This window comes from Atractosteus spatula, chromosome 4, assembly GCF_055471065.1.
Source record: "Atractosteus spatula isolate fAtrSpa1 chromosome 4, fAtrSpa1.hap1, whole genome shotgun sequence".
NCBI lineage: Eukaryota > Metazoa > Chordata > Actinopteri > Semionotiformes > Lepisosteidae > Atractosteus > Atractosteus spatula.
Genome location: NC_142709.1, coordinates 57,505,552 through 57,533,092, shown reverse-complemented (window position 1 = coordinate 57,533,092; position 27,541 = coordinate 57,505,552). Strand labels below are relative to the sequence as shown.

The following is a 27,541-nucleotide window of genomic DNA, read 5'->3' as shown; positions in this document are numbered from 1 at the left end:
ATTAAAAAAAATTCAAGTTTCAAAGAAAATGAATATCAACATTTTTTTTATGAAAAAGATTATGAAAGCTAACAAAAATTGAACACAACATTATTTTCCAGTTGTTCAGCCTACTCTACCCAGCACTGGAATTCTTCAGGCAACAACTTCAAAACACTGGTTTCTAACCCAGCTAGCAAGAAATGGAACTCCAGAGCTGGGTTCATCACTTGGAGAGCCACAAGGTCCTATGGTTTTTAGTCTACCTAAGTTCCTAATGACTTAATTGAAACAATTATTGATTTAATTGGTCTTGACTCCTAATTAGTATTTTACATGTGTTTAATCATTAAGGCATTTAAAATGGCTGCAGCTCTCAAGCACCAGGATCAAATCAACATTATTACAGTATTTTAAAATATATATTTAACAATGTTTTAAACACTTGCTCCCAATTCAAAAGATGGGAAACTATGACAGACTCTGCAGTCACTATAATCTTTAAAGAAGGGTTCATATTAAAGCCTTCATGAAATTATCGATTTAGCAACTACATAAAACAAACTGCTGGTATCCAGTATCTACAATATTACTAAACCAATGAAGCAGTGATGTACACAAGTCAATATTAATCCTAAAGGTTCTAATGAATATTACATTGGTACTTTAAAAAAAGAGTACAGACTTTACTGTACTTTAACAGCACACTTGCAAGATAGAACAAGGTACATAAGCAAGCGGAAAAGGTAACAGCAAACTTGACAATTAAGTAAACAGCTATACATATCTAAAGAAGGCAAACAGCAATATTGGTGTGCGGAGACAAATAATGTGTTTTTTATCATAACACTGTGGTGATTAAAAAAGTATTTTCCTCTCGATTCCAATGTTCAGTCCAATTCCAATGTTCGTTTCTAATCAGACCATCTTATTTTAATCCAGACCCCATCAGCGCCATATTCTGCATGTGTTGTCCTTACTACCTGCATTAGAGAAGCAAATAGTCAGAGGACTCCTCTTAGACTTGTGAAACATAATGAGGCCCTTGATTAAAAACTTGAAGTCAGAAACAGTTTTGTGTTGCTCTTCAGTTAGAAAACCATTGTTTTTGCTAAAGGGAATATGCATCTGGCAACTTGCCAGAAGAAAGCTGTGCAACCCATTTTTACAAACAATATTCACTTCTATGCAACACGTTTTTACAAACAACATTCACTTCTGAGCAGTATATATTTCATGCTGTGCCTTACCTGTAATAATCGTATCCCCTTCATAGTTAAAAGCACATGAAAAAATCTCATCTGTGTGTCCTTCTAGAACCTGCAGACATTGGCCTGTATTCACATCCCATAATCTGGCTGTTTTATCAGCGCTTCCAGTCAAAACACGGCTACCCTGGGGGTTAAAGCAGACCTGGAGAAGAAATAGAAATTCTTGAGTATGAGTATGCATTCAAAAAAACAACAAATGGAACTAATCAGGCTAGTATTACTCAGGCTAGTTGCTTGTAAGTATTGTGTGCGTGTATTTGTATGGAGCCTGATTATACCCGTATTGAAGATAAGGGAAAAAAAGATCCCATTTTCATTAACTGCTTTGTCACTAAAGGGTCATGGAGCCTCAACTCAGCAGGCACAAGGCACAAAGGTGGACCACATCCTGGACAGAATACCAGTCCTCACAGGGCAACACATATGGCTCAATATACCCATGCCAATTAAACTAGACACCAGTCTTGGACAGCAGGAGGAGAACAGAGTATGCAGAAAAATCCCACATGAAGAAAATGTGCAAATTCCACATCTAAGGCACCACAGCCTGGAATCGAACCAGGACCCATGAGTTGTGAGGCAGCAGTCCTGCCTGCCATTCCACAGTGATAAGAAATCCAAACTGTTTCTGCACATAACTGAATAATAGTGCCTTGATTCTAAAATTATGTAGCACGTTATTTGAAGGCAGTGTAACAAGTTTATAAATGCAACATTCCAAAAACAGGGCCTATTTTAATAAATAAGTATTTCAAATTACAGTGAATTTTAAATTAGAGAGCAGAGCTCATGTGACATAGGACATCTGGGAGGCATCACAGGAGAGGCTGCATGATGTTTAAGAGTTGCTGGTGAGGTCTTGCAACCTCTGGGACACCTTGCAGCAGACAGTTTGCCTCGCTCAGTTGCGTAACAAGCAAAAGCACATAAGTAAAAGACAGGAAATCAAATACATAAATATAAATATGAATTTGTACATAATTCATTATGTAATAGAAATGTTAATAAATTATTAAACAACAGCACACGAGATTACTAGACTGATTTAAGGCTTTTTGTGTTTTATAGATCATTTCCAGATCACAGCACAAAGCTATTTATATATACTTAATATAACTACTCTTAAAATGATGTACCTATCTGCATGCAAATTTGTAAAGATTAATCAGAAAACAAGCTCTGACATTTTCCAGATACTTCCAAACAACCTTTCCTATTATTTTCCTTTTAATAGAGACTGTATCACCCACAAAAAATCACTATTTTCTTCCCTCTGGGTGATGTTTAGGCTTGATCACAGCCACAGTAAAATCGACAATTGAAAAACAAATTGTGCTAAAACATTTTAACTTATTTCTCTGAAGAACTACTGAATATGTGTTTTTTAAATTTAAAATGCATAACCAGAACAAACTAAATCCTGTAAACTGACATTTGATGTAAATGCACAAACATTGCTGCCAAATAATCAATAACCAAAATGATGAATGTGCTGTAAATTGTAAACCAGGAGTTGGTTCACTGCTGCTTTAAAATCTTATATATTGCCAGCCGGAACACATTACTAGGCGATCATTGCTGAAAGCTATTCAGCTGTTTTGGGTGTAAAACATGCTTGTCACAGCTGGGAAATGATTACTTTTCCTTGCAAATAATAGAAAATGTAATTCTTCCTCATTTCCATGCTCCCTTATTTGAGCAAATTTCCAACATTTCCATTTTCTGGGAAGAGGTTTCTGTAACTCACCTTTGAAATTTCCCCTTCATGTCCCTCCAGTTTAGCAATGCATTTCTGTGATGAGGCACTGTAAACCCTTGCATTTCCTGTTATTAAAAATGTTTGTCTTTAGTTTAACTTACCACCATCACTCTGTCAACAATGAGAAATACTGCATATTACTTTTAAGGATAAGCAAAAATAAAGTTTGGTAGTAATCAAACCAGCAGAGCACCATACAGTAAACCACTTTCTCAGAATTTATCCTTACCCTAAAAAATACCAAGAGATATCAGTATCAGTCCAATAAAATAAACAAAGTGTTTATTTCTAAATAGAATTTAATGGATTAGACTCAGATTTTCTGCAAAAACGATTTGTTTCAATTTCCTTATGTTTGTACATACTGTACAACATACATTCTGAAGAAAAAATAATATCAGTTAACTTGGTATTTTAAGAATTAAGAAATTGATCTATAGCTGCAGAGAGCTGTCTTAAGAGTATATACCATCAGCAGATGCAGTGGCAATAAGTTGTCCTGTGTAATCAAAGCAAACATCCAGCACTTCATCTTCATGTCCTGTCAGTGTTGCCAGGCACTTCCCATTGACTGCATTCCAGACCTGAATTACACATGAAAATGATTACAAATCCATCCCAATCCACCTTGCTACCTTAAACGATTTTATAAAGCCTATTTGCATGTGCTGTGCATTCTACATTTTTACTTTTAGTATTATAAAGATCCTTACTATAAAATATTGACAGACAATGTAACTGGAATTCAAGCACATTACTTAATTAGTTACTACACATGATACACATAGAGAATAGGTAGAACATTCTTCCTTCATATAAACCCATTTTCTTGGATTCAGTAATACTCTGCTCCAGAAACAGGCAACAATCTTTGGACAAGAAAGTGTTTACTATTTAAGGTCAAGTCTCTAATGATAATAATAATGTGCTAATAACTGACTCTTGCCGTTTCTGTTATAGGCTCAAAGCTCCAGAGAAGCCGATAGCCTGGAGGTGTACTTATTCCAGAGTGCATTTTATTTCTTGAAGGCTTAAATCATTAAGGCTAGTGCAAGGTCTTACAGCTGTAACTATTTTATATATTGAAATTTGCAGGGGAAAATGACTGGCAATTTTAGTAGTAGTTTAGAAAATTGTCAATAATTTTTGAGAATGATAATATATAGATATAGCTATGTAATGTAATTCTACTGTAATTATAACTAAAGATGGACGTGTTTAAAACTACACTTCAGCATGGAAAAGTAAGAGATAATAGTCAAGCTCACCTTGCATGTTTTATCCATAGATCCAGTTGCAATGAAGGAACAATCCCAGTTAAACTGTGCACTGCTTATTTCACCCCTATGGCCTATTAAAGTATGGATACGCCTGAAATAGCAACAAAAAAATAATTTCTCTTTGCACTTCGTGGTAATTACAATCAAGGATTATAGGGTTTTTTGTCCATGCTTGACTGAATCATTTGTTTCAAAGCAAAGCAATTTTCTGCTTTCTGTTCACTCTCTCCTGTGCACAGGAGAGTCACCAGCGAAGGATGCTATTGAGAATCCTATAACATTCAACCAATGTGAAAGCATTATGCACTGTAAAGTACATTATATTAACTCTCTGCCTGCATTAGACCAATCAAAGACAGAACAGAAAATGAACACAGAAAGTTTCCTATAGAATAACCCTTCTCCTGAGCAGCCTTGTTCTCTTTACTTAAAACACTGTATATTTCAGGACTTAAAACATGTAACTACAATAACTATTTTTGGTGATTATGGCTTGAAGAGTCTTACACACAAAATGTTTACGAAACAGCAACAGTATATTTAGTAGTGTACTATTATTTGTATTCCTATTAAATTTCCTAAGAGATTAAGACATTCCTAAGACATTTTATCAAGACATTTCCTAAGCAACTTTAACACAACATACATAGAAAAAAACATAAAAAACAAGCTCAAACCTGCAGGTCATTTTTTTAAAAATACTCAAGAAGTAAAAAAGAATACATGTTTTTAACAAATTCATTATTAACAAGCTTTGATTAATATAATTTTTTCCTCAACCTTACACCTTACCTTCGTGTAGAAAAACATAGAAACCCATGTGTCAGGGAATTTGGAATGATATGACTTATTAATAATTATTATGATGTATTAATAGGCCAGTTGTGTATTACCTATTGCTGTACAAGCTTGGAATTAGTTTCTAACTCAGTATCAGATAAAGTCCTGTAAACTCCTATTTGTTTGATATTGCGCAATGCCAAGCCCAGACAGTTGTTGAATAGAAGCATAGAGATAATAATAGAAAGTAATGAATTTAGTGTGGAAACAGTTGGAGAACTAAAATTAGAAAGCTCCCCTGTACTGTATAAGTCAGCTGAGAGGAAATATTCCAGGCTTCCATTTTTTATAGAAACAACTTAAGGAGAACGGACAAACAGATCTTATACTAGGTATATAGAACAGCTATGAAATTGTAATTATTTGCATAGCTGAAACCGTTATCCATGGCGACTTATTATGTTTAACATTAAGCACATTTAGAAAACAATAGATATGATTTATAATAAAATGTATTAATAAAAAGCAATTAAAAATACAATCTCCTCTGGCAATACAACAAATATGATCAGATAAAGGTTTATTCTATGCAGAATGAAGAAGATAAGGATTGAAAACGTTTCAGCTGTGGAGCTTCCTACAGGTGTGTGGATGACTTGACATATTCATTGTATTGAAGAAGTTTGATTAGGATTAGCATGCATAGGCTGCAAAGGAACAGGTAAAAGTTTATTACTCTCTCCATGTTTATTATACTCTCTAAACTTTGGGTGTGGAGCCGTCTTCACACATGCAGCTACAGTACCTACTTAAACGTCTTCAAAACAATGTCATAAAAACAAAAACATAAGCTAGAAAACAGAACAAAGCTACTGAAGAGTGAGACACTGCAAAGTGTCAAGGCTAAGTGTCAAGAGAACAAGGCTGCATTTGGTCAGGTGACCATGAAAGAAGCATTTACAGGTATGTCTTCATCACCCATTTCAGCACAAGCAACAGTTGTTGTTGTTATTGCTGAAGATTTGCATTCATTTCTTGTAGTCTTACACAGCTTTTAAAACAAGTTTATGAAATATCACCATGAATTATTTTCAGCATATTTGTGATCTCTAGTCTGTACAGTGGTTTTAGAAGATGAAACAATCAAGTGTATATGTTTTTACCTTCCAGACTGAACATCCCACAATGAAACTGTATGATCAAAGGAGCCTGTGATGATTTTATCTCCAACTGTGTTAAATGACAGTGAAATTATTTCTGCTGAATGACCCTGGAATACAAAGAAATTGCTCAATGCATCTTACAAATGCAATACAAAAAGACTTATTAAATTAGATTCAATCAAAATAAAATTATTTTAATTCTTTTCATCATAAATGTTTACATTCCTTTCTTACAGCTATGTTGGTGGTTGGCTAAAAGTAAAAAAGAAATGTAATTCAATAAAGAAATCAAATTTTAAAAATGATTGACATTGACCAGGCTTGCTTTGAAGAAATTGTAAAACTGCCCAATACAACAGCAGACACTGTTGTCAACCAAGCAAAAACAAAACATTATTAAAAAAAATAAATTAACAGCATTAAATCATTCATTTAAAACTGGGAACCAATTACATAGCTTATTAAAATTGTATCCCAAAAAAGAGTTTTCAGATTGGCAATATTGAGAGTTTACAATGGTCTGGTAATTTTTAGTCACATTCTGCTTCATCCAAATGTAAGTAAATGCATCTTTAACATTATCAACTTTTTATGAGTAGAGATACATTTTTTAATAGAATTTATGGGTTTGTGACAGGGAAAATTATGAATCAGGTTATCTTCTGCGTTTTCCAAGAAACTATAAACATGCACAGTTATCTAAATTTTGAGGTCAAAATAAAATTTGGGAGCAAAAAATGACCCCACTTCACCCAAAGTATGAGGAAAGTACAGAATAAGTCATGAATATTGATCCCCTCACATTCCACAATCACTTCAACATGACTGCAATGCTAATACTCTTCTGATTATGTCTGAACTCTGTTTTTACATACAAATCATAAATCATATACAAATTAATGTAGCATAATTACGCAAAACTAGACTTAAATAGATTACTCAATGTACAAAACAACAGTGTTGATGATATCAAACTACTATAGAAAAACCATACTCATGCTCAGGCTAATGTTACAATGGAGGTAAATAAAGTCTTTATCCAGAGTCCTTTGTTATACATACTGTACACATATTTATCAAATACAGCTTCCTTTTTGTTTAATAGACTCTTACTTTCCCACGGTCTCCATGATATTACCTTTTAACCAACCAACAATGCAGATGCAGGTGGAAACTGCATTTCATAAAATACTACAAAGCATGCAATCTTAGTTTTTCCTAGGCCTGTTACTTAAATTTCAATATTTCCTTCAGTAAATCAATATGCAAATGCAAGGAGAATTCTGAAACAAAGTAAATAGTGGAGGATTAATGGTGGCATCTAACTCGGTCACTCATTTAAAGAAATTGTTAAATTATTTTTTTCTTGTTAAATATTGGAACACTATTAATAGTCAATCCGAGGATCAGAGTTTCTATTTGCTATACGTTTAGCCAGTTTTCAGTTATTCCTCTACAAATATCTATTTATAAGCCCAAGTGGGGTGTGCAGAAAGCAGTTAAAATAATTAAGAAAAGTCTTAAAGAATCAAAAAGCAGAAGCAACTGTAGCTTCAGCTAAAACTGGAAGATACAGTAGGACAGTAGGATACAGTAGGAGATGCATTCATAGAAGATTGTAAGGATTTCTTTTCTCCTCTTTCCATTTTTTTCTGCCAGAATTTCAAATTGGCCCTGGTCAAAAACTAAGAAGCTGTGCAGCTTTAGACTTGGCCGGTATCCTCAGTGAGATAACCTGCTGAATAACACGGAAAAACAACGGTGTACTGCAAACCCAGATGGCAGTCTGACGTAATTATTCCAAAAAAATATGAAATCTTCCTGGGAACTGCTGTGGTGATTGAAGTGAAATTTGGCAGATTTTCAGCAACAGCCGAAGTTGTTTAAGACTTTTCCTGGCTGCCTGACCACCATTTCATTTTACTTTCTGTTAATACAAAGTCCACATTACTGGTTTTCTGTTCAAAACCTGTTAGGACAACAAACTCCAAATCAGACAGGATTTTTTTCCTGGTAGAAGTGTTTGGTCCAGTGACCAAACAATTAACATATTGCATACTAACATTAACCCACAATGACTACCTGACATATTTGTAAGTCCACATTAAGTCATCAACTACTTTACAAAAAACATACTTTAATGCAAACTGTTCCTGCTCAAAAACTGTTGAGCCCGTTAATTCCAAACTTGATATGTACAATTTCAGTAATATGTTCTGTTCCTTCATAACAAATGGCTGCGCTGAAAATGATCAAAGCCTTGTATATATGTTAAACTGTAACTGTTGGACATCTTTAGCCAATTAACGCTGTACTGTAGCTGGTACCGTATATATAAACATAAAGCAAAGCAATTTAAGTAAAGTATGTAAAACTGGTGTTTTCATGTTTTGTGTTCCTATATAATAGTCGTTTGCAAATTGTAATCTGAAATAAAGCTGAATCAGGTGTCAATGATTATGTTACTAAAGCCACAATTATTTTATGATTTACAATTAACATCCACTCTATAAAAAACCAAATGCCACATTTCTTTACTACACAACAGCAACTTGATGACGATTGTTATATTAGTGAAGTGACTATTTCTTATGTTCTTTCTTGGCTACTACTAGTGTGTGCTTTGTAACAATCTTATACTGCCACATTGGTTTACAATAGTAACTCATTACAAAAAAAAAACTTTCTTGGAAGCCATCAATCCTCTGCAATTGTACCTGCTATTTTAATTTCAACCTACTTTTAAATCTGCAAAACATTCTGACATGACATGTTGCACTTCTATGCTGTTGCAGACTGTTTGGAAGAACCAAAATACAGAAAATTTTAAGGTTCAATTATCTACCAGACAAGCATTGTTTGTATCCTAAAATATTAATGATTGAGTGGAATAATTTATTGGCACTTCTTTTCTCTTAACTGTGCACTTTCATAGGATAAAAAACAGCTCTCACTGCTTGACACTGCAAGTGCTAGGCAGAATTTTAAAGGGCTTTATTTTTAGGTTTTTATTGAAAACAGAAATGTTTATATAAATCCTACTTTAAAACTTTAATTTGTGCAAACAGTTTACTCATGGAAATACGAATGTGGTGTGGCAGTGTCTTTATGTATAAAAATGTAAACGATCAGGAGCATTAGGCTCACCATTAAAGTTGCAGCTTCTTCACCAGTCTGGATGTTCCATAGTTTTGCAGTAGTATCCATACTCCCTGTGGCCACCAGTGTACTTTGTGGATTAAATGACAAACACACCTGTTAAAACAATACAAAGTTTTTCTTTTTAAAAAATTACTGAATTCTTCACATTACTTCATACAGAACTCCAGTGAAGCACATTTTACGCGTCACTGTAAAATCTTTATATTATAATAAATGGGTTAAAATCTGTCTATCTGAATCACATTTAATGGGCTAAACACTGAAAAACATATTTTAGATCTTGAGTTTTGCAGCCTAATGATTTCAAGCAAAAAAGGAAATAGTTTAGTTCTAGTCTTTTTCACAGTTAACACATTTCCTGTATTACTTATTTCAATTGTATCAGTTTTTGAATGTGAGAAGTGTTCTTACAATTTCTGCAGTATGGCCACGAAAAGTGTGGTAACATTTGCCTGTCTCTGCGCTCCATAATCTGCACGTTTTGTCAAAGGATCCAGTAGCAATTTTGTCTCTGTTAAAAAAGGCAGAAAATAGACATACATATGTTAGCAACGGCTGTATCATCTTCTTTGAATTACTGTATTGCTATAAACATTCCATTCTTGCACTGTAAATGCTTAAAATAACAAAGCATTATTCTGTATAACAAAATCCATTCATAGGGCCTGTATCACATCTTTGTTTTGCTAATCTTATATAGGGGAAACCATACTTTTGACTCACTATATATATGACTGTGCTACAGTATATGACGAAACAAAACATATTTTAAAATGCAGTAAAATTAACATCAAAAAGGGAATTAGAGAAGATTTAGTAAAATGGTATTACCCATAGGGGTTGTTGAAAGCTATTGCATAGACAACATTTCTGTGTCCCTCCAGTGTGTGTAGTTCTTCTCCTGATGCTGTGTCCCATATTTTGCAAGTCCTGTCGTAGCTGCCAGTAATAAAGCTGTGAAGAATAAAAACCATGAAATTACAGTCCTTAATTTACAATATTTCTATTTGAATATTTCATGCCAAACTTTTATGAAAAATATCAAGTAGTCAATATACACTTACCTTGATCCCGATTTATTAAAAGCAACATTTGTTAGCGGCAAAATATGTGCTCTCAATACCTGGAAGGTGAACAAAATGAAAATATAAATAATTAAAAAACATATGTCTCCAAAAACAAGTAACATGCTTTGACAGGTCATCTACAACACGTCTATCAAGAAAATCAAAACTTCTCCTGTATGAAATAAAAGGTTATTTCCACCAGCTATGCTGACCATCAAAAGGGGTGTATGACGAACTTCAACAAATTCGATGGGCACTCCAACAAAGGTTATTCCACTAGTAAATCCATCTAAGGTAGTTTAGTCCAGTCTCCAGCATATCAGTGGCACAAAGGCACTGATCTCTTTATCAGCAGGACATATACTGTAGGTTTCTTTCTTTTTTCTTTCTTGACTTACATCAGGCATAACATTCAACTTGTTAAATGACCTCATTACCCATGCCCAATCAGCTAATCTGACTAATGAGGACATTTAGTACTTATGCAAAAAAGTTAGTCACTTCAGTGTTTCACTGTCAGCAATGAATGATAAATTATGACAAAAAATGTCAAAATGACAGCAAAAATATTTAATCACAATACCAAATATGATACTTTATTTTTCCTAAAAATACATGTATAAATAAATATATGGTACAGTGAGAAATGTATTTTGTTGCTCAGTATATTGTTTAAACAACCTCCTGGTATAATTGCTTATCCAAAGAACACATATTTTCCAAATTGCCTTCTGATATCACATCTTATCAAAATTCTATGTAGAATGAAAACAAAAACAAAAAAGTTACATAATACTTCTTAAGGGCCCAGGACTCTCGAAAATGTTTCAAGGAAATCAAATGTAAGCATCTTGTACATAAATTATTTATTGGAATAATCAAGCATAAAATAAGGACTGATTTAGTAAGACCTTGAGAAAACAACAGTAACATATTCCTGAAATAGACTGTGCCATGCATTGACTTAAATAAATTATCAGCACTACATTAGCCCAGGGCAAATGTGTATCATTTGAAGTTTTAGCAACACAGAACATTGCTAACTGCATTGTTCCAAAAAGATGTATACTGTACATTTTGGCTGCAGAGCAACATTTATTCATCACAGTTTGCAGAATCTGATCTATCTACTATTAATATGCCAACAGAGGTTTTGTTAAACAGTGAAACACCATGTAGTACACTGCATTTTCTATATCTTAAAGATTTTTAGTTATTTTCTAAAATTTAGTTTAAATTGCAATATTTTTTCCATTACTTATTCATATATAGCCAGCAGCCATATCACCCTGCAACTCACAACTGGCAACCCACTGAAGCTAAGTAGGTGTGAGCCTGGTCAGTACCTAGATGGGAGACCTCCTGGGAAAAACTAAGGATGTTAGTGGGGCCAGCAGGGGGTGCTCACCCTGCGGTCCATGTGGGTCCTAATGCCCCAGTATAGTGACGGGGACACTATACTGTAAACAAGCGCTGTCCTTTGGACGAGACATAAAACCGAGGTCCTGACTCTCTGTGGTCATTAAAAATCCCAGGGCGTTTCTCGAAAAGAGTAGGGGTGTAACCCCAGCGTCCTGGCTGAATTTCCCATTGGCCGTTACCAATCATGGCCTCCTAATAATCCCCCTCTATGAATTGGCTTCATTACTCTGCTCTCCTCCCCACTGATAGCTGATGTGTGGTGAGCGTTCTGGCACACTATGGCTGCCATCGCATCATCCAGGTGGATGCTGCACATTGGTGGTGGTGGAGGGGAGTCCCCATTACCTGTAAAGCGCTTTGAGTGGAGTGTCCAGAAAAGCGCTATATAAGTGTAAGCAATTATTAATTATTATTATTATATTCACATAAAACAAATTACATCTGTAGATCTTAGGACCTAATTCCAAATCCATGATGATTTACAAACTCATTAAAATCAGAAAGGCAAATACAATGATAGAATCCTAAGTAAATTGGGTAAGGCAAAAGTTGAATCAGGCTACATCTATTAAGAATTGAAGCTCACAACCAGAACAGGCATCTATTAACTTATGTCTAACATGTTTTCTGTGAAATGTTATTGCATTGCTAGCTTAAGAATTAGCCATTGAAACCTAATAATGATCCTCTGGGATCAATATTGGTTAAATAATTTTAATAATGCATAACATACATAGTATCTATATGTCAAATGTCTTTTTAAGTATTGCATGAAAACATATTCCATGTATATGATTCATTTAACTATTATATATAGTTCTGAAGATTTGTATCACACTACATCGATTTTCATGAACAAGTAACAAGGAACTAAATTAAGCTTTTCATAAATTCACCAGTTTCATTTCCGCCCTGCAGATGCAGTGTAGACATGTAGCCTAACTTCTGTCTAATACAGATTGCACCAATCTAGTTTTTTTTATATTTTACTGTAAATCTTTAAGCATCACCCTACTGATATTATCAGTACAATGGCCAGTTCTCTGGGTACCACCGTTTATGAACAAGGAGGCCAAGGTAACAAATGTAGTGAATTCCTTTAGTTGTAACCACTGTTAATATTTATGTTATTAATGTATATCATTGTTTTCCCTGCACCTCTGCCTATAACAAATTGTAAGGCTTTCAAACATGAGCAAATAACACCTTTACCACTGAGCCAGTGATTATCTGAAAGTTGGAACTTGCTCTGAAGAGCACAAATTTACAAGATGTATAACTAAAAGTGTCTTCAGAGTGACAGCTCAATGTATGACATTAAAACTAAATCCATTAGTGAAGCTTTGCATGCTGTAGGGCAAAGAGAATGATAATTGGATTAGCTATTTAGAATCTACTAAAGCTTGACTTTGTTTTAATACTGTAAAAAACTATAAGCTCCAATTTTGTCATGTAAGACGTGACCCTGAGGAAGAACTTCAAAACAGACAAAGCTCAGTATGACCTGTATTCATATTAAGTGCTAGCAGAACTTTCTTGCCTCCTTTGAAAAGCTGAAGATGTTCAGTTGAAGATGTTATGCAGAAGATGGTTCCCAAATTCTGAAGATTGCCTTTATATAGTCTTAACTGGACTGTGGTTCTCAAAAGCTGAGCACAAGCAAGTTGAAAAAAATACTTTTTTAAAGCAACATTTCTTACCTTAAAGAGGTAAAACCTGCGATCATCCTGTCGGCCAAGTTTTTCCTGCAATCTTTGTATCAGTTGTTTAACTTGTTCAGTGCGTGAGGCAGTGATAAGAGGCTCTGTCTTTTTTATTTCTTCTGTTAATTCAGCAACATCTGTCCTGCACCAAAGGAGAGAAGGGAATGAACCCAGTGACACTGCTGATAGTTGTTTCAAAAATAATTATCAAAATCCAAGGCAATCAGACTATTAATTAACGGAATAGGCAAGTCTACCGTGAGAAATTTGTTGTAGCCCACTGTGAGCATAATCTAACAACCCATGACATAATATACTCCAGCAATTACACTGAAATATACACAATATCTGTTTGCTAGATTTCTGATTCTGTCAGATTGGTTTTAAAGTGAAACAGAGTACAAAATCTGGAGGTACTGGGCTATCAGGAATATAGTCAGAATATATTTTCCTTTTAAAAACACATTCTAGTTGAGAAACATTTTTTTAAGCTTTCTGAAAACTATGACTGTGGTACTTTACTTACTCTGGAGACAGATCCAGGAGGTCGATGGATTTTGTCTTCAGCTCCCCTCCTTTCTCATATTCCAGAATTATCCCTAAGAAAAACCAAAAACAAAACTGGACTGTACTTCATTTTTGTCAACAAATACTGTGACTATCCTCTTCTTGCATTATTTTGTCCTTGATATGCTGTAAATCAAACAGATCACATTTTGTTGAAAGAAATGAGCCCAATACCATCTATCACATGTACAGTACAGAATTGGAAAGATATTATGAAATACTTTTTTCATAATAAAAACAGTTGATAAATTTTTAATCAATATACTATGTCGCATGCAAGGTGTTACTCTCAAAACTAAAAAAGGTGCATCGAAGATTTCAGTCATGCTTTGCTTTGAGAAAATAAATGCAACTTGCAAAAAAAATTTAAAAAAAACACCTGCGTGACCTCACTAAAAACGAAAAACTGCGATATGATTCCTGGTCTTTTTTTTTCTCAAAAGATACGCGGAGCTGAGCAGTAGAATAAGGTAAATGTATACAGCCTTATCACCCCGGACAAAAAGAGGAGCCTCTGTCTCCATGAGTTGCGCTTTCTGCATTTCAAGCAAACGTGCTATTGCTTTGAAACAAGCGAAACAAACATAAGGACGGAATTTACAAAGCTCCTGTAAATTCATACTAAATTTTAAAATACAAAGTTTTTATTATTTTATTCCGGATATTTTGTTACCTGGAGGATAATAACGTAGCAAGAACCGTTTGAGCCTCATCTTTTCCTCTGGTTTAAACACAGTAAACAAACCGTCGCTATAGCAACACATACACTCGAAGGCAATGGCACCGAGCTTCCAATCTGCTGGGTCTGAAGGCCTCGTTTTATGTGCTTTGTAAAACTTTGATTATAACTTCGTGTTAATAAAACCTTATTATATATTATGTATTTAAAATGTATGTTTTATTTGACTGTCCCAGGCAATGTTCATTTTTTCTTCCACAGTAAAAAAACGAAATGTCCACCACATCATTAAATTGCACGGTTTGTTTGAACACGCTGGAAATTCGGATCCAAGATCCGTAAAATACAACATGCTCTCAGATGCGTACATAAAGTGACAAATTATGTAAATATTAGTTTTTACAAAACTTATTTTTAAGTTTATAATTGCATTTTTAACAATATCCATTTTTTTGCATGAGCTGGATGGGTTAAGACTACCGGAATCAAACTACAGATTAAATAATCTAATCTGAAAACTTTGGACCTGATTAGAGCTACTTCCTTTGTCACACACTATTATTTAATCATTTTGTAAATGAAGCAATAAAACAAGTCTTGCAAAATTCCAGAGGTCCACTGCTATCCGGTTTGATAGATCAAAGTTTCCTCACAAGTGCTGTGCTGTGCAGCCTTGTAGCCTGGTTTCAGGGTTCTTACAGGTGAGGAGTGGCAGCCGAAACCAATCACTGAGAGCTACCTATGTGTGAAACTTGTTTAAGTCAGCTTCCACACTTCATCCTACAAAACAGCCCATCTGGACAGCACTGCAGAGGTCCTGTGAGGATATATGAACAGAATCATGAATTCCTGGTGGAAAGATTGGAGCTCCAGCTGGGTATATCACACAGTAGTTCTCTCTGTCTTTGGATTTTTTGCCAACTTCCGACCAGCAGAGCCCTTTCTTACACCTTACCTCGTTGGGCCCTACAAAAATATCTCAGAGGAGCAGGTAAACGCAGACGCATGCAAATAAAAGCTTTATCTTCTCTAAGTAATCACTTTCACACTTCAAGCTTGATTTCACGAGTCTAAATTCTATGACAATGGGATTTCATGTTATTATATAAATAATTTATCAGGGTGAATGTAGAAATTATATCATTTTTGTGTAATATTGCTAGCGGTGCTAATCTAAATATGCAAGCATGTGTAATGCAGAAAAAAACTAGACTTGAAAAATATAGCCCTGGATTTAATAAATATTGCCGCCATTCGGTTCATTTGCTTTCTGAGCATTTCTTAGATTTGATATGCTAATTTGAACAAGTCAGACTTGTTTGTATAATGCATTTGGTTATTTACTTTTTTCTAGTTAATGGTCTGTTTTTATTCAGGGGCTCACCCTTGAAAGGAAAAATATATAGCATTTAAAGTAAATGCTCATTTACAAACTGTACTTCACAGTCCATTAATAAACTGTAGTCTGCATTTAAAAATAGACTGTTCAATTGCTCATACGTTTTCTTCAAATATCTTCTAAGTGCACTGAAAGTGCAAAATCTGAGCCAGTGTGTGCTTTGTGAACCAGTCAGTGCTTGATCCTCTGAATTCAGACGTTTTTTCTCGGGTTTAGATGGTTAGAAACAATGCAACGCTCTCAGTTTGCTCTGACTCCAAACCCACAGGAACAGAACAGGAGACTTCAACCTGGAGTTCCTACAGGCAACCCAGGCAGTCTCTCAGAAGAGAAGATTAGATTTGTACAAATGTGTCAAATCAAAACTCGCCTAGTGGATGCGCTCTGATGATAATTAAAGTGGATCTGCCAACTGGCAGTTCTAGTTTAAATTGTATTAATAGTAAGATCACTTTATTGCCCATATACAATTTCTTGCATTAGGATTTTTTTCTTTTTGCTTACCCAAGCTTGCTCTCCATGAGAAACACAGGCAGGGAGAGAGAAGGTAAGGAGAGTGCAGAGTCAGTGATTTATACAGCACGCCTTGAGCAGTTGGGATTGGGGCCTTGCTCAGAGTAGGATTCCTCTGCCACACACAGGATTTGAGCTGGGAACCTTCCAGCCACAGATCCTCCAGATCCTTAGCCACAGTGCCACCACTCTGCCCCAATACTAGACTACAGGTGGAATGATAGCGCAGTGGGTAGCATTGCTGTGTTACAACTCTAAGGGTTCAGATCTGGACCTGTGGTATGATCTGTGTGGAGTTTGTATGTTCTCCCTGTTTTTATGTGGGTTTTCTCAGTGAGCCTTGATTTCTTTACACAGTCCAGAAATAGAGCTGGTATGTTTATTGAATTCTGGAAAAAATGGCCCTGGTGTGACTGTGTGCGTGTCTGTGTCTGAGATGGGCTGGTGTCCTCTTCAGGGTGTATTCTGTCCTTGCTTGCTAGGATAGGATAAAGCAGTTATAAAATGGATGGATTACTGACAGTATATGAATGGCTGATTTTAACTTGATTAATGTTTAAAGTGTCAGTCCAGTTTGAGAGGAATTTACTAAAAGGTGTCAACGCCTACACAAAAGAGGTTTAAAATGCTTGGAATAGAGTACTTAGGCTTTTGTGCACATGGAAGTTGTTACTGTTAAATGAGATTCTAGTGTACTGCTGAGGCGGGTCAAATTCAAGGTCCAATTACATACTGTAAATAAACACTACTTACATGTCACTCACTTATGGAGTTGCTCTGTTGAGGACACTGACTTAGTTAAGGGACAGGAAAGCTCTGAAGGGAGAGGGCTTTGATGTCAGCAGCTGATACACAATCAGTGAGCACTTCCCCGCTTCACTTAAAGCCCAGTGTGCTTTTGAAAACCCTGCGAGTTACATTTTTCCTAAAGCTAAACCAAGTGCTTAAACTCAAGAGCCATTTTCTTTACCATCTTCAGCACTGTATTGAATCCGTAGTCCTTAAATATGTGCAAGTAAATGGTATCAAATTCTCTTTTTATAGCTTTTATTATTATTCCCTGACCTTTTTTTATTGTTTCCGAGGCTGTAATTGCACAGTAAATCAATGCAAACAGCCTCTTTTTAGTTGAGCTACAAAAGTCTTGGAGCAATACATAAAGAATTAAAAAAGACACGGCTGTCCATTTCTCTCCTTACACAAAACAAATGTTATTCTTTCTTGAGAGAAAGGTGTGGTTTTTCTTGGAAAACTGGGATTTATAATCTACGCAGACTTTGTACTCTGTTTTCCACAAAATTGTATTAAAATGACTAATCGCACTGCTTGGTTGATTTATATGATCTTATCACATCGTAAAGACCATATCATGAGTAGAAACCCATAAACACATTCTGAGGAAACTAGCAGTTGCAGTGGGTATGTCACTAAGGGTAGCAGTGACTCTAGACCTCAGCACAGGGAATAGGCAGAGGAAAACTAAAGAACATAATACACAACAGGTGATTGAACTGAGATGACCACTTCTGCACTAGCAATAACTCCATGCAGAAGAGCCCTCATTTACATACCTACTGAAGTGGAAGGAAAAAGTGGTGCCTTTAAGCCAGAACCAGAAGCCAAAACTCTCACGTGCCGATACAATGCCTTTATGTCCTTAAAGTCGCAATTCCCCACCATCTGGAAGAGATCAGCTCTTTTATGTGACAGGCCTGGCTCCAGCGTCTCTATGTGTCCCAAACATCCAGGCTTGGGGTGAACGGCCATGACCGTATGTAACTAAATTCTGAGAAAACCACATATCAAGAGAGCCTCCATGTTGTCGATTACGTACTCATAGCTGTATTCACAGATACCTACATTGTATTAACATTAGGTGAATATGTAATCAAAATGGGACAGGTAACATGTTTATTCCATGCTGAATGGGAAAGAAAAGAGACACAACTTTTCGGCTATGGACCCTTCTTCAGGTGTTTCACCTGTGGAGCCTTTATGTTACGTCTTTTCTCCTTTCAGCATGGAATAAACCTTTACCTGTTCCTTTGCAGCCTATGCATGCTGACGCAGCTACCTGCGATTTCTTATTTTCTGTTCATTCAGAGTAGGTAGTTCTTTTTTTAAAAAAAGGGTAGGAAAGTTATAAAAATGTTTAATGATTCTGTAAGCCACTTGTTGCACAACAGGTGTTGTGCTGAAACAGTAAGCAATGTGTTTTCCGTTCCTTTCACAGAAGTGTGCGAGAAACCACTTCTTAATGAATCATGCACCTCCTACATGCCTCTATCATTTTTTCAATAGGTGACAAACATCCTGTATCCAATATGGACTTACTCGTACCTGGCTCTGCTCTTACCCGTATTCCTGCTTACAGACTATTTGCGCTACAAGCCCATCATTGTGGTCGAGGGAGTGTGCCTGGTGATAAACTGGATCCTGCTGTGTTTCGCCCAGGGCATGCCAGCCATGAAGTACCTGCAGTTCAACAACGGGATAGTCACAGCCACAGATGTGGCCTACTTCTCTTACATCTACTGTGTGATACCTTCAGACCGCTACCAGAAGGTCACAAGCTACTTGAGGACGGCAACGTTGGTAGGCTACACTGTGGGGTCCACACTAGGCCAGCTTTTGGTTTCAGTGGCCGGGCTGCCTTATTTTTACCTCAACGCCATCAACCTGGGCTCAGCATCGATGGCTTGCCTCTCTTCGTTCTTTCTACCCATGCCCCAGGCAGGGGGCATGTTCTTTAACAAAGAAACTGCAGCTCCACCCGGAGAGCAGTGCCAAGACTCCAGAAGCCACGTTACGGAGGAGGACAGACCGTCTACCCCCCCAGGGGATATCAAACCGCCCAGAAAGAAAGGACAGGCCGGCGGGAGGCTCCGCAGGCAAAATCTGGATTGTGCCGTCCATCTCCTGTGGACCAGCTTCATTGACTGCTACTCCTCCAGGAAGCTGATCTACTGGTCACTGTGGTGGGCATTTGCGACTTGTGGGTACTACCAGATCTTCAACTATGTCCAGCTAATGTGGAATCACATTGAGCCTTCAGGGAGCTCCTCAGTGTTCAATGGTGGGGTAGAGGCAGTGACAACACTTGTAGGTAAGCAAACTGTAACACAAAAACCCTGGGACCTGTCCCCAGAAAGTACGTTTGGATTTAAGTGTAGTTAGCATTCACTTGCAGAAAGAAAAAGAAAATACTGTTCTTCAGTCAAGCCAAATTATTTTAAACCAAAATATTACTACGACAAAAACCTTCCAATTTTTTTTAAAAAAGGAACAGATAGATATTTAGCAGACTGTCCTCTTCAAGCAAAATTTAATTATTTTCAGAAGCTGGCGAATATGAATTGCAGTTGAATGTGATTCGAATCCTGTTTTACTGGGAAAATGGAGGGCACGCTATTTAAGTCTGTGCATCTTCAAAAATGTCATGTTATACAAAATCACAGACATTTTCACATAAATTGAATGTTGTGCAGCACAGCTAATGTAACAAAAATCATTTGAGCAGCATTTGAAATGATGTCTTTTCTGCAAAGGTCACTCATTAAAAATATGACTCCAGAACTTTTGCCGCTGTTGGTTGTCAAAAGGTTTGGTTCTGCAGAATGATGGTCTACAGTAAGATAGCCAGCCTTTGATGTTCACCTGATGGCCCTGTACTGGGGTACTACTGTGCTGAAGTGCATTATCCTCCTCCCAGCTCTTTCCTTCCTGTATTTCTAGAGCTCTGACTCATGTTTAATACATGTCCAGGTTCTCCTGCCCTGAAAGGGTCATGAAAGCTCTGACATTTTCCTTGTCTGTCTTTTAGAGACATCTACAAATGAGAATGGATGTTGCTGAACTAAAAAACATTTTTCACAATGGGGAATATGATATATTAGTTTAATTGAAAAGAGTCATTACAATAATACGTCTTGAACACTGCATGCATTTAATGAGTCATTCTACATGACCAGGTCCATTGATTCACTTAATGACAAGTAATTTGAAAAGAAAATGTTCAACAAGTACTATCATATTAAAACAATATGTTTCCGAGATTTTAATGGATGTAAAAATGACATTTTATATCAAGTCAGTGCCAGAGCCATTTTGACATTCAAGGGATCGTCGAGTATGTCAAGGAACGGAAGCTCTGTTGCCAGTTTTTGATTGTCAGGAAAAATGGCTGTTAAGCTCAGCTGCATTAACTCATTTATAAAAGATATCTGGGTGGGTGGCACATTCCAGCTCTATAATTCATTCAAACAGCTGAACAAAGGACATTTCATAAAGCCACATTGGAAATCAATGTAACATTAATGACTGAAATGAATTTTTAATTTTTTTTTAAAATATGTTGTGGCCATGTCCTACATTTTTTTGGAATATATTTACAATGATCTTAAAGTTCTCAACTGACAAGCACTTGATTGGCTAATTTATCAAGTTTCATCACTGCACCTCTCAGATTCAGATTTGGAAAGTGCGCTTCTGCTTATGTCAGAAGTCTAGGGTGCATATCTTATCTGTTTTTTTATGTATTTTTCTTAATAACTGTGCTTTTCTCTTTATGACAGAAAGCATTTATCAGAACTGAGCATTGTAGCAGACTGAAAACTAAAAAGCCTTCATACAGCCATCAACAAATTTGTAAAAAGCAGTGCTGTTCAGAGCCTACGGTAGCATCGTAGAGACCAATTAAGAAACTGAAACTCATACAAGGATGGGCCTATTTTTATACTGAAGAGAAAAAACATCCAAGTAGTTTGATCTGAACAAACTGTGAATTCTTAAAGCACACTCAATCAGTAGACAAGCCTCTTGTACTGGGCTGTTAGTTTCCGAGAGAGTACATTGGAATGACAAATACATTACCAAAAACAGAATTTATTATTTAGCTTTCCAGCCCAGGCGGTGATTCACAGAGTGCGAAAGACAAACAGTCCCATTCAGGTTTGGTCTAAGTGCTCCCTAGCCTGCAAGCAGGCTGGAAAAAAAATGTCAGGGCCACTTTGCAGAAGAGAAAATCACAGAATGCACACATTAACTCCTAGTTCTAATGAACCTCAGATAAATTGAAGTTGATCTGTAAAAGCAACTGTTCAAACATAGCCAGCTTCAAGCCTTTTCGTGCAGTGGCTAGTACTAAGGACATTTCATAAAGCCACATCGGAAATCAATGCAACATTAATATATAAAATGAATTTCTAACTTTAAACCCACTAAGGCCACCCTCCCTTGGTTTCGGTTATGGATTTGAGGTTCCTAACGCTCTTCTGAGGGTCCTCTTGTGTACTAGTGGTGTCTCTGGTTTCTGTTCCAGGTGCCATTGCTGCCTTTTCTGTCGGGTTCATAAAGCTGGACTGGGATATCTGGGGGGAACTGGCCTTAGGGCTGTTTTCTGCCATCAGTGCGGGTGCTGTTTATGCGACCGTGCTCACAGACAGTATCTGGGTCTCTTATGCTGGTTACGTGACCTTCAAAGCGTCTTACATGCTGCTGATTACCATAACCACGTAAGTCCGGTTGCTCTGGGTTGTGATTACAGCACGAGGCCACCTGTAGTAGACATCCATCGCGATGCTCTGCGCAACACACAAATCTGCCTGCTGTCACGGTCTTGTGATAACTCAGCACGTAAAAGATGCTCTACTTCAGAATGACTTACAGAGACTAAGGGCCAAGAAATAAAGGAATGCTGTTAGATTTTTGAGGGTTTGATATTTTTCCCTGGTTTTAAATACTCCTCTGGATTTATGAATCCACAGACCTTTAATATAGAAGATTGTTTTTAGCATTATCCTGTGTTTATATTTAGATGACATAGAAAAAAGATTTTTTGTTACTGGTTTCCATTCTCCTGCTTGTTCCTCCCCCAAAACCTGAGTTTATGATGTAATTACAAAAGAGTTTCAGTATTTCTTTTCTTATAATACTGTACACGCTGGGGACAGATTCACTGCTGTAGGGAGAGAGATTGTCACTTTCAGAGGCAATGGTGGATGAGTCATAAACACAATCCTCCAATGAATCCTGAAGAGTCCAGCCAAAACATCTTGCTGACAATAATCAAACAAAGTATTCATCCCCTCTGTCCAGACCCCATGTCACCCTAAATGACTCAATGGTTGGTTATTGTTGAAGCCAGAAGATAAAAATGTTACAAAAGTATTACCCAGCAATAACTAAAATTATATGTTTTTATTATGATAGTACATACTGTACAAAACTATATGTTATCCTATAATAAACTAGAGAACAAACAAGGTTTAGCTTAGTGATGACCCATAGCAAATATAACATTTATGGGCAAGAATGTCACTCGTCACTGCCCTGGTGAGTTCTGAGCTGCCATTTTAAATTGTCAGCACTAGTGCTGGCTCACAAGAGTGGGCTAATAGGAACAGACAAGTCCGCCATTTTACAGCACTGCTACATTATAGTCTCATGGGTTATTTTTGGCAGGTTTCAGATTGCTGCTAACCTGTCTCTGGAGTGCTACGCCCTTGTATTTGGGATAAACACCTTCGTCGCCCTTCTTCTCCAGACAATATTGACCGCCATAGTGGTTGATGAGAGCGGACTGGGACTGAGCATCGTCAAGCAGGTAAAGAAGCAGCCCCCCCCCACACACACACACACACAGTGACAGCATGAGCAGTGTGAGCAGGAAGTTTGAGGGGTTACCCAAGCCAGTCTCTGTGTTGAACACAACATCCGCCACAATAACGTGTAGGAGCCTGCCTTTTCTTCCACAAGGACTGGCCCCAACCTCGCTGTAAAGTAAGGAAAGAGTGACACGCAGTGGCACCAGAGTGAACTCTCCCACAATCCCTGTTGATACAGTAAAACTGCACCGTGAAGAGGTCTGCATATTTTCTTAGGAAGATGCGTGCACGATTGAAACATTTCTTTATCTCTAGTCGAACTACTTTACTCTGTATTTGCTTTTTTTCCCCTTGGTGGCAGCAATGCACTTCCGTACACTGAGAATCAGTATTTCACTGTGCACATTTAAACCCATCATATATTCCTCTATATATTATCCGGCTCTGTTAATGGTACCATTAAATGTATTACTTCATACTTAAAGTTAAATAATGAAGAATGTTTTCCGCACTGTTGAAAAATTCTATATTATCGATTATTTACAAAGTACAGTAACGTTCAAGATAATTCATTCGCTCTTTCGAATACAAGCACGGATTCAAAGTTTGTTGGAGTATAGCGGCCCTGAAATGTAAAACAGCGGCAAATTAGAAAAAAAACGGTTGTGCGTTTTAATTTGCTTTTGTGTTTTGCATTTCTTGACACTGCAACGGAGTATTTAACAAAGAATTGAACGCACCGTTTAATTAGAAAACAATGGAAAACGTGTTTCCGCCCGGTTTCGAACCGAGGACCTTTCGCGTGTTAGGCGAACGTGATAACCACTACACTACGGAAACTGTCCTGCAGAGGTTTTGCGCGAATGACATCCCATGACTTGCACAATTCCTGTTGCTATTTCTAAAATATTTCCTCCCTCTCTTTTTCAGTTCATTGTCTACGGGGCTTACTACGTCGTCATTTCTCTTCTGTTTCTTGTTCGGGGATTGTACACGATGAGCCGTTACAAATGCAGATCAAAAAATGATTCATCTCAAGATGTGACAGGAGACAGTGTAGTTATCTCTTCTTATAAATTTTAATAAGGCGCATACTAGACTCAATTCTGATTTGTTTCAATTCTTTTGTATGTGAAGAGCTGTAGAAACAGATCATTCATTACCGGATTTGTGGAAGCTGAATGTTTTGTCTGTGGAAAATAATGTTTTTTTCTTATCGTGTTATTTAGAACAGTTTTTTAAACTAATCTCCTCCTAATGCAAATTCTTAAAACCAAAAAAGATTGTAAGGGTATTGTAGCGCCCTTGGCGGGTGACGAGACATGTACTGTAAATAGTCCCGATCGCATTTGTGTAAACAGCAGTTTAGTTTTTACCTGTGTTATTGTCCCTTAATGTGTAACCACCCTGAAACTGCGTACGTGTTCCGTTTACCTCCCTAGTGTACGTGTCACCCTGAGTTTGTGTTTGTTGCCTATAGCTAACAAGCTTGATAAAGAGTGCTTGTGTGCCAAACTAGAGCGTTCTCTGGTTCTTTGTTTTGTGTGAACCCGAATTCTCTACAGTATATTCTCCATTGTTTTGAAGATACAAATTCATGACTGCGCACAACGTTGATATCAAAATGTTTTGCAAGAAATTATCTCTGTAAAGAAATAGTTATTAAATGTTTGCATAAAAGCAATTTATTCAAACAGTTTGAGAAGGCTCCCCAACCGAAACGTTGTCTCTTTTCTCCTTTTAGCATGGAATAAACTATTTCCTGTTTCAATTAAAGCAATTTACATGTTAAAAGCAAATGGCAACGATACAGGCCAAGTACTTAAAGACAAACGCAGTAGTCTTCCTGCTGTTAGTCGTGATGATATGGAGAATACAAGATTTAAACTATAGGAATACTGCACTGTATCTGGTATGGTAGTATTAGGATAGTGAATTATGAATTTAGAAAAGGTGGATTTTGCTCTATTAACTTGTTAGACTTTGATTCTGCATGTAACAGCAGTAAAGTATTCAAATATAATATTGTAACTCATACGGCCGACATTGCAGGTTGTGCAAGCCGGCTTACCAGCGCGGTGACATTACCACCCTTCCCTGTGAATGGCAGGGACCTCAGCCACCGGGCTGAGGAGAGATTTCCCTTTAGCTCAACTGGCTGGGTCCCTGTTGAGTTCCTTGCCAGCAGGTCCATACTTGTTTGTGACGAGGTAACTCGCTCCTCTTGAAGAGCTGGAGAGCGGGATTTTAGCCTTGCAATCAGGGAACTACAATCCAGTTAGCGTCATGAGTCACCTGCTTCTAGAGATCGGAAGAAGACCTGTGAGTTTTTGATCAATTAAGCAAGTAATGTATGCAAATGAGAAAACCCTGATCACTGTGAGCTGAAACGTTCTTCGATTGATCCCGAATGGTTTCTAAATTATGTCTCAACAAATGGTCTGATTATTCCATGTCTTTTGAAATTAGAGATTTAATGATGACCTACAGTATATAAAACCTTCTCTCTTGGAGCTGTCTTGGACTAAGGTAGAGCAGTGTTGACCAATTCTGGTCCTGGAGTAATTGTGTACTTTCTGTTTTTCATTCAAATTTAGTTGCAGTTTTTCTAGGTCTCTTTATAGTGGCAGCGCCTGAAAAGCTGGGACAAGCTGCTAGATTTGGTCAATTGGGCAATAATGAGCTGATTTAGTTCATTAAGTGCTGAGCTAAAATGAAACCCTGCAGACTTATTGACCCCCTAAAACTAGGGTTAGGACATATTCTCCTAGATCTTGTAATCCAATTGTGTCAGTATAAACTGATTATACTGTAACATTATACTGTATTGTACTGTAGCTATGCATGTGTTGTATGTATTTGTTGTAATGAGTTATGCATGTGCAAGACACGTGATGTGTAATGTTATGTGATGTATTCTGATGTACAGAAATGCTGTGTCCAGAAAAAATTCCCTTAGAGGGACAATAAAGTTTGTCTATTCTCATCATCTATTTAGTAACTTGTTTATGCAATACAGATGTGTGGGAGCCAGAGCGTATTCCAGCAAGAAATAGTTTCAAGGTGGGGTACACCCTGGACAGGACGCCAGCCCATCACAGGGCACACTCAGACAAAGACATACACACACACACACACCAGGGCCAGTTTTCCTGGAAGACAATTAATCTACCAGTATGTTTTTGGACTGTGAGAGGAAACCAGGAGCACCCAGAGCAAATCCGCACAAACACAAGGAGAACATGCAACACAGGACATGAGGAGGACCCCCCAGGTCCAGACGTAACCCCTGGACCCCAGCACTGTGAGGCAGTGATGCTAACCACAGCATCTACTGTGCTGCCAGAGTTTTTAATATGGTGCCTTGTGCTCATAATAGCAGAAAACAAAACCCAGGCATTAAGTCAATGTTGTGACCCGACTAGTCAATTAAACCATTAGCCCGATATACAGTTGATTACTTAATACATTCAATTCATTAAAAGCATTCATTAGAAAAATTACAGTTGTGCAGTTAATAGAATATATAAGCCAGTCTGTGTACCCAAGAGGCCAGGTGTAACAAGAACCTCTTAATTCATAGGGACTGTTTGCTCTTAGAAAAACATTATAACCCTTCAGGTGTTAAACACCTGCTTATCTCCAGTGCTCCTTGTAAGTACCCTTTGCTACCCTAAGTCACACAGATCCTCCCCATAGAAAACAGCACAGACAAGGGGTGAATGCTCAAACTGGGGTGATGTAAGTAGAGGGGTAGTAATATCTGTATTAGGACCACTGTTCTTGTTACTTTAAGCCAACCACCAACTTATAGATATTTCTATAGTTGGTAAATTAGTTTAGTTTGTACGTGGTCCTCAAAGAGGGTTGGTAAAACAACGTAGAAGCAGCAAAAGATATTCAGAGTAGAAACATTATTAGTTTTCAATAAAGAAGTGTATGAGACGAAATGATACACGTATTAAAATCCCCAAAGTAACTGACGATGTCAACCGGGATAGCTTCAAGATCTGCAGTGAAGCCAGAGGCAGGGGTATTTAAGGCTAAAACCAAGACAGTTTTAAACAAAGGGTTGTACAACTCTTAAAAGAGTACGCAGCCACATAATTGAAGCAGATACATCATCTACCTCCTATAAAGATCCAAACCAGTCCTACAGTTTGGAAAGTTTGTTTTACAAGATGCTTGAAAT

At 37.1% G+C, this 27,541-nt stretch overlaps 2 protein-coding genes and 1 non-coding gene across 3 annotated transcripts; 1 reads left to right on the top strand and 2 right to left on the bottom strand.

The window, feature by feature from the left end:
- Positions 1-32: 32 nt before the first annotated feature.
- On the bottom strand, positions 33-14,885 carry daw1 (dynein assembly factor with WD repeats 1). The gene is made up of 13 exons (XM_088913609.1): positions 14,827-14,885; positions 14,113-14,185; positions 13,584-13,728; positions 10,459-10,517; positions 10,226-10,348; positions 9,806-9,905; positions 9,380-9,487; positions 6,233-6,339; positions 4,278-4,380; positions 3,479-3,593; positions 2,998-3,074; positions 1,230-1,392; positions 33-962 (listed from the first exon to the last, which is right to left on the bottom strand). The coding sequence occupies exons 1-13, from the start codon at positions 14,864-14,866 to the stop codon at positions 928-930; spliced, it is 1,248 nt and encodes a 415-aa protein (XP_088769735.1). The 5' UTR covers positions 14,867-14,885; the 3' UTR covers positions 33-927.
- A 788-nt stretch (positions 14,886-15,673) lies between these two features.
- On the top strand, positions 15,674-25,606 carry slc19a3b (solute carrier family 19 member 3b). Its single transcript, XM_088914522.1, has 5 exons — positions 15,674-15,823; positions 19,046-19,850; positions 22,065-22,257; positions 23,207-23,348; positions 24,280-25,606. Exons 1-5 carry the CDS (start codon positions 15,674-15,676, stop codon positions 24,430-24,432), a joined length of 1,443 nt encoding a protein of 480 aa, XP_088770648.1. The 3' UTR covers positions 24,433-25,606.
- trnav-aac (transfer RNA valine (anticodon AAC)) lies at positions 24,117-24,189 on the bottom strand. Its single transcript has one exon. It is a non-coding gene; the product is annotated as a tRNA-Val (tRNA).
- Positions 25,607-27,541: the final 1,935 nt, after the last annotated feature.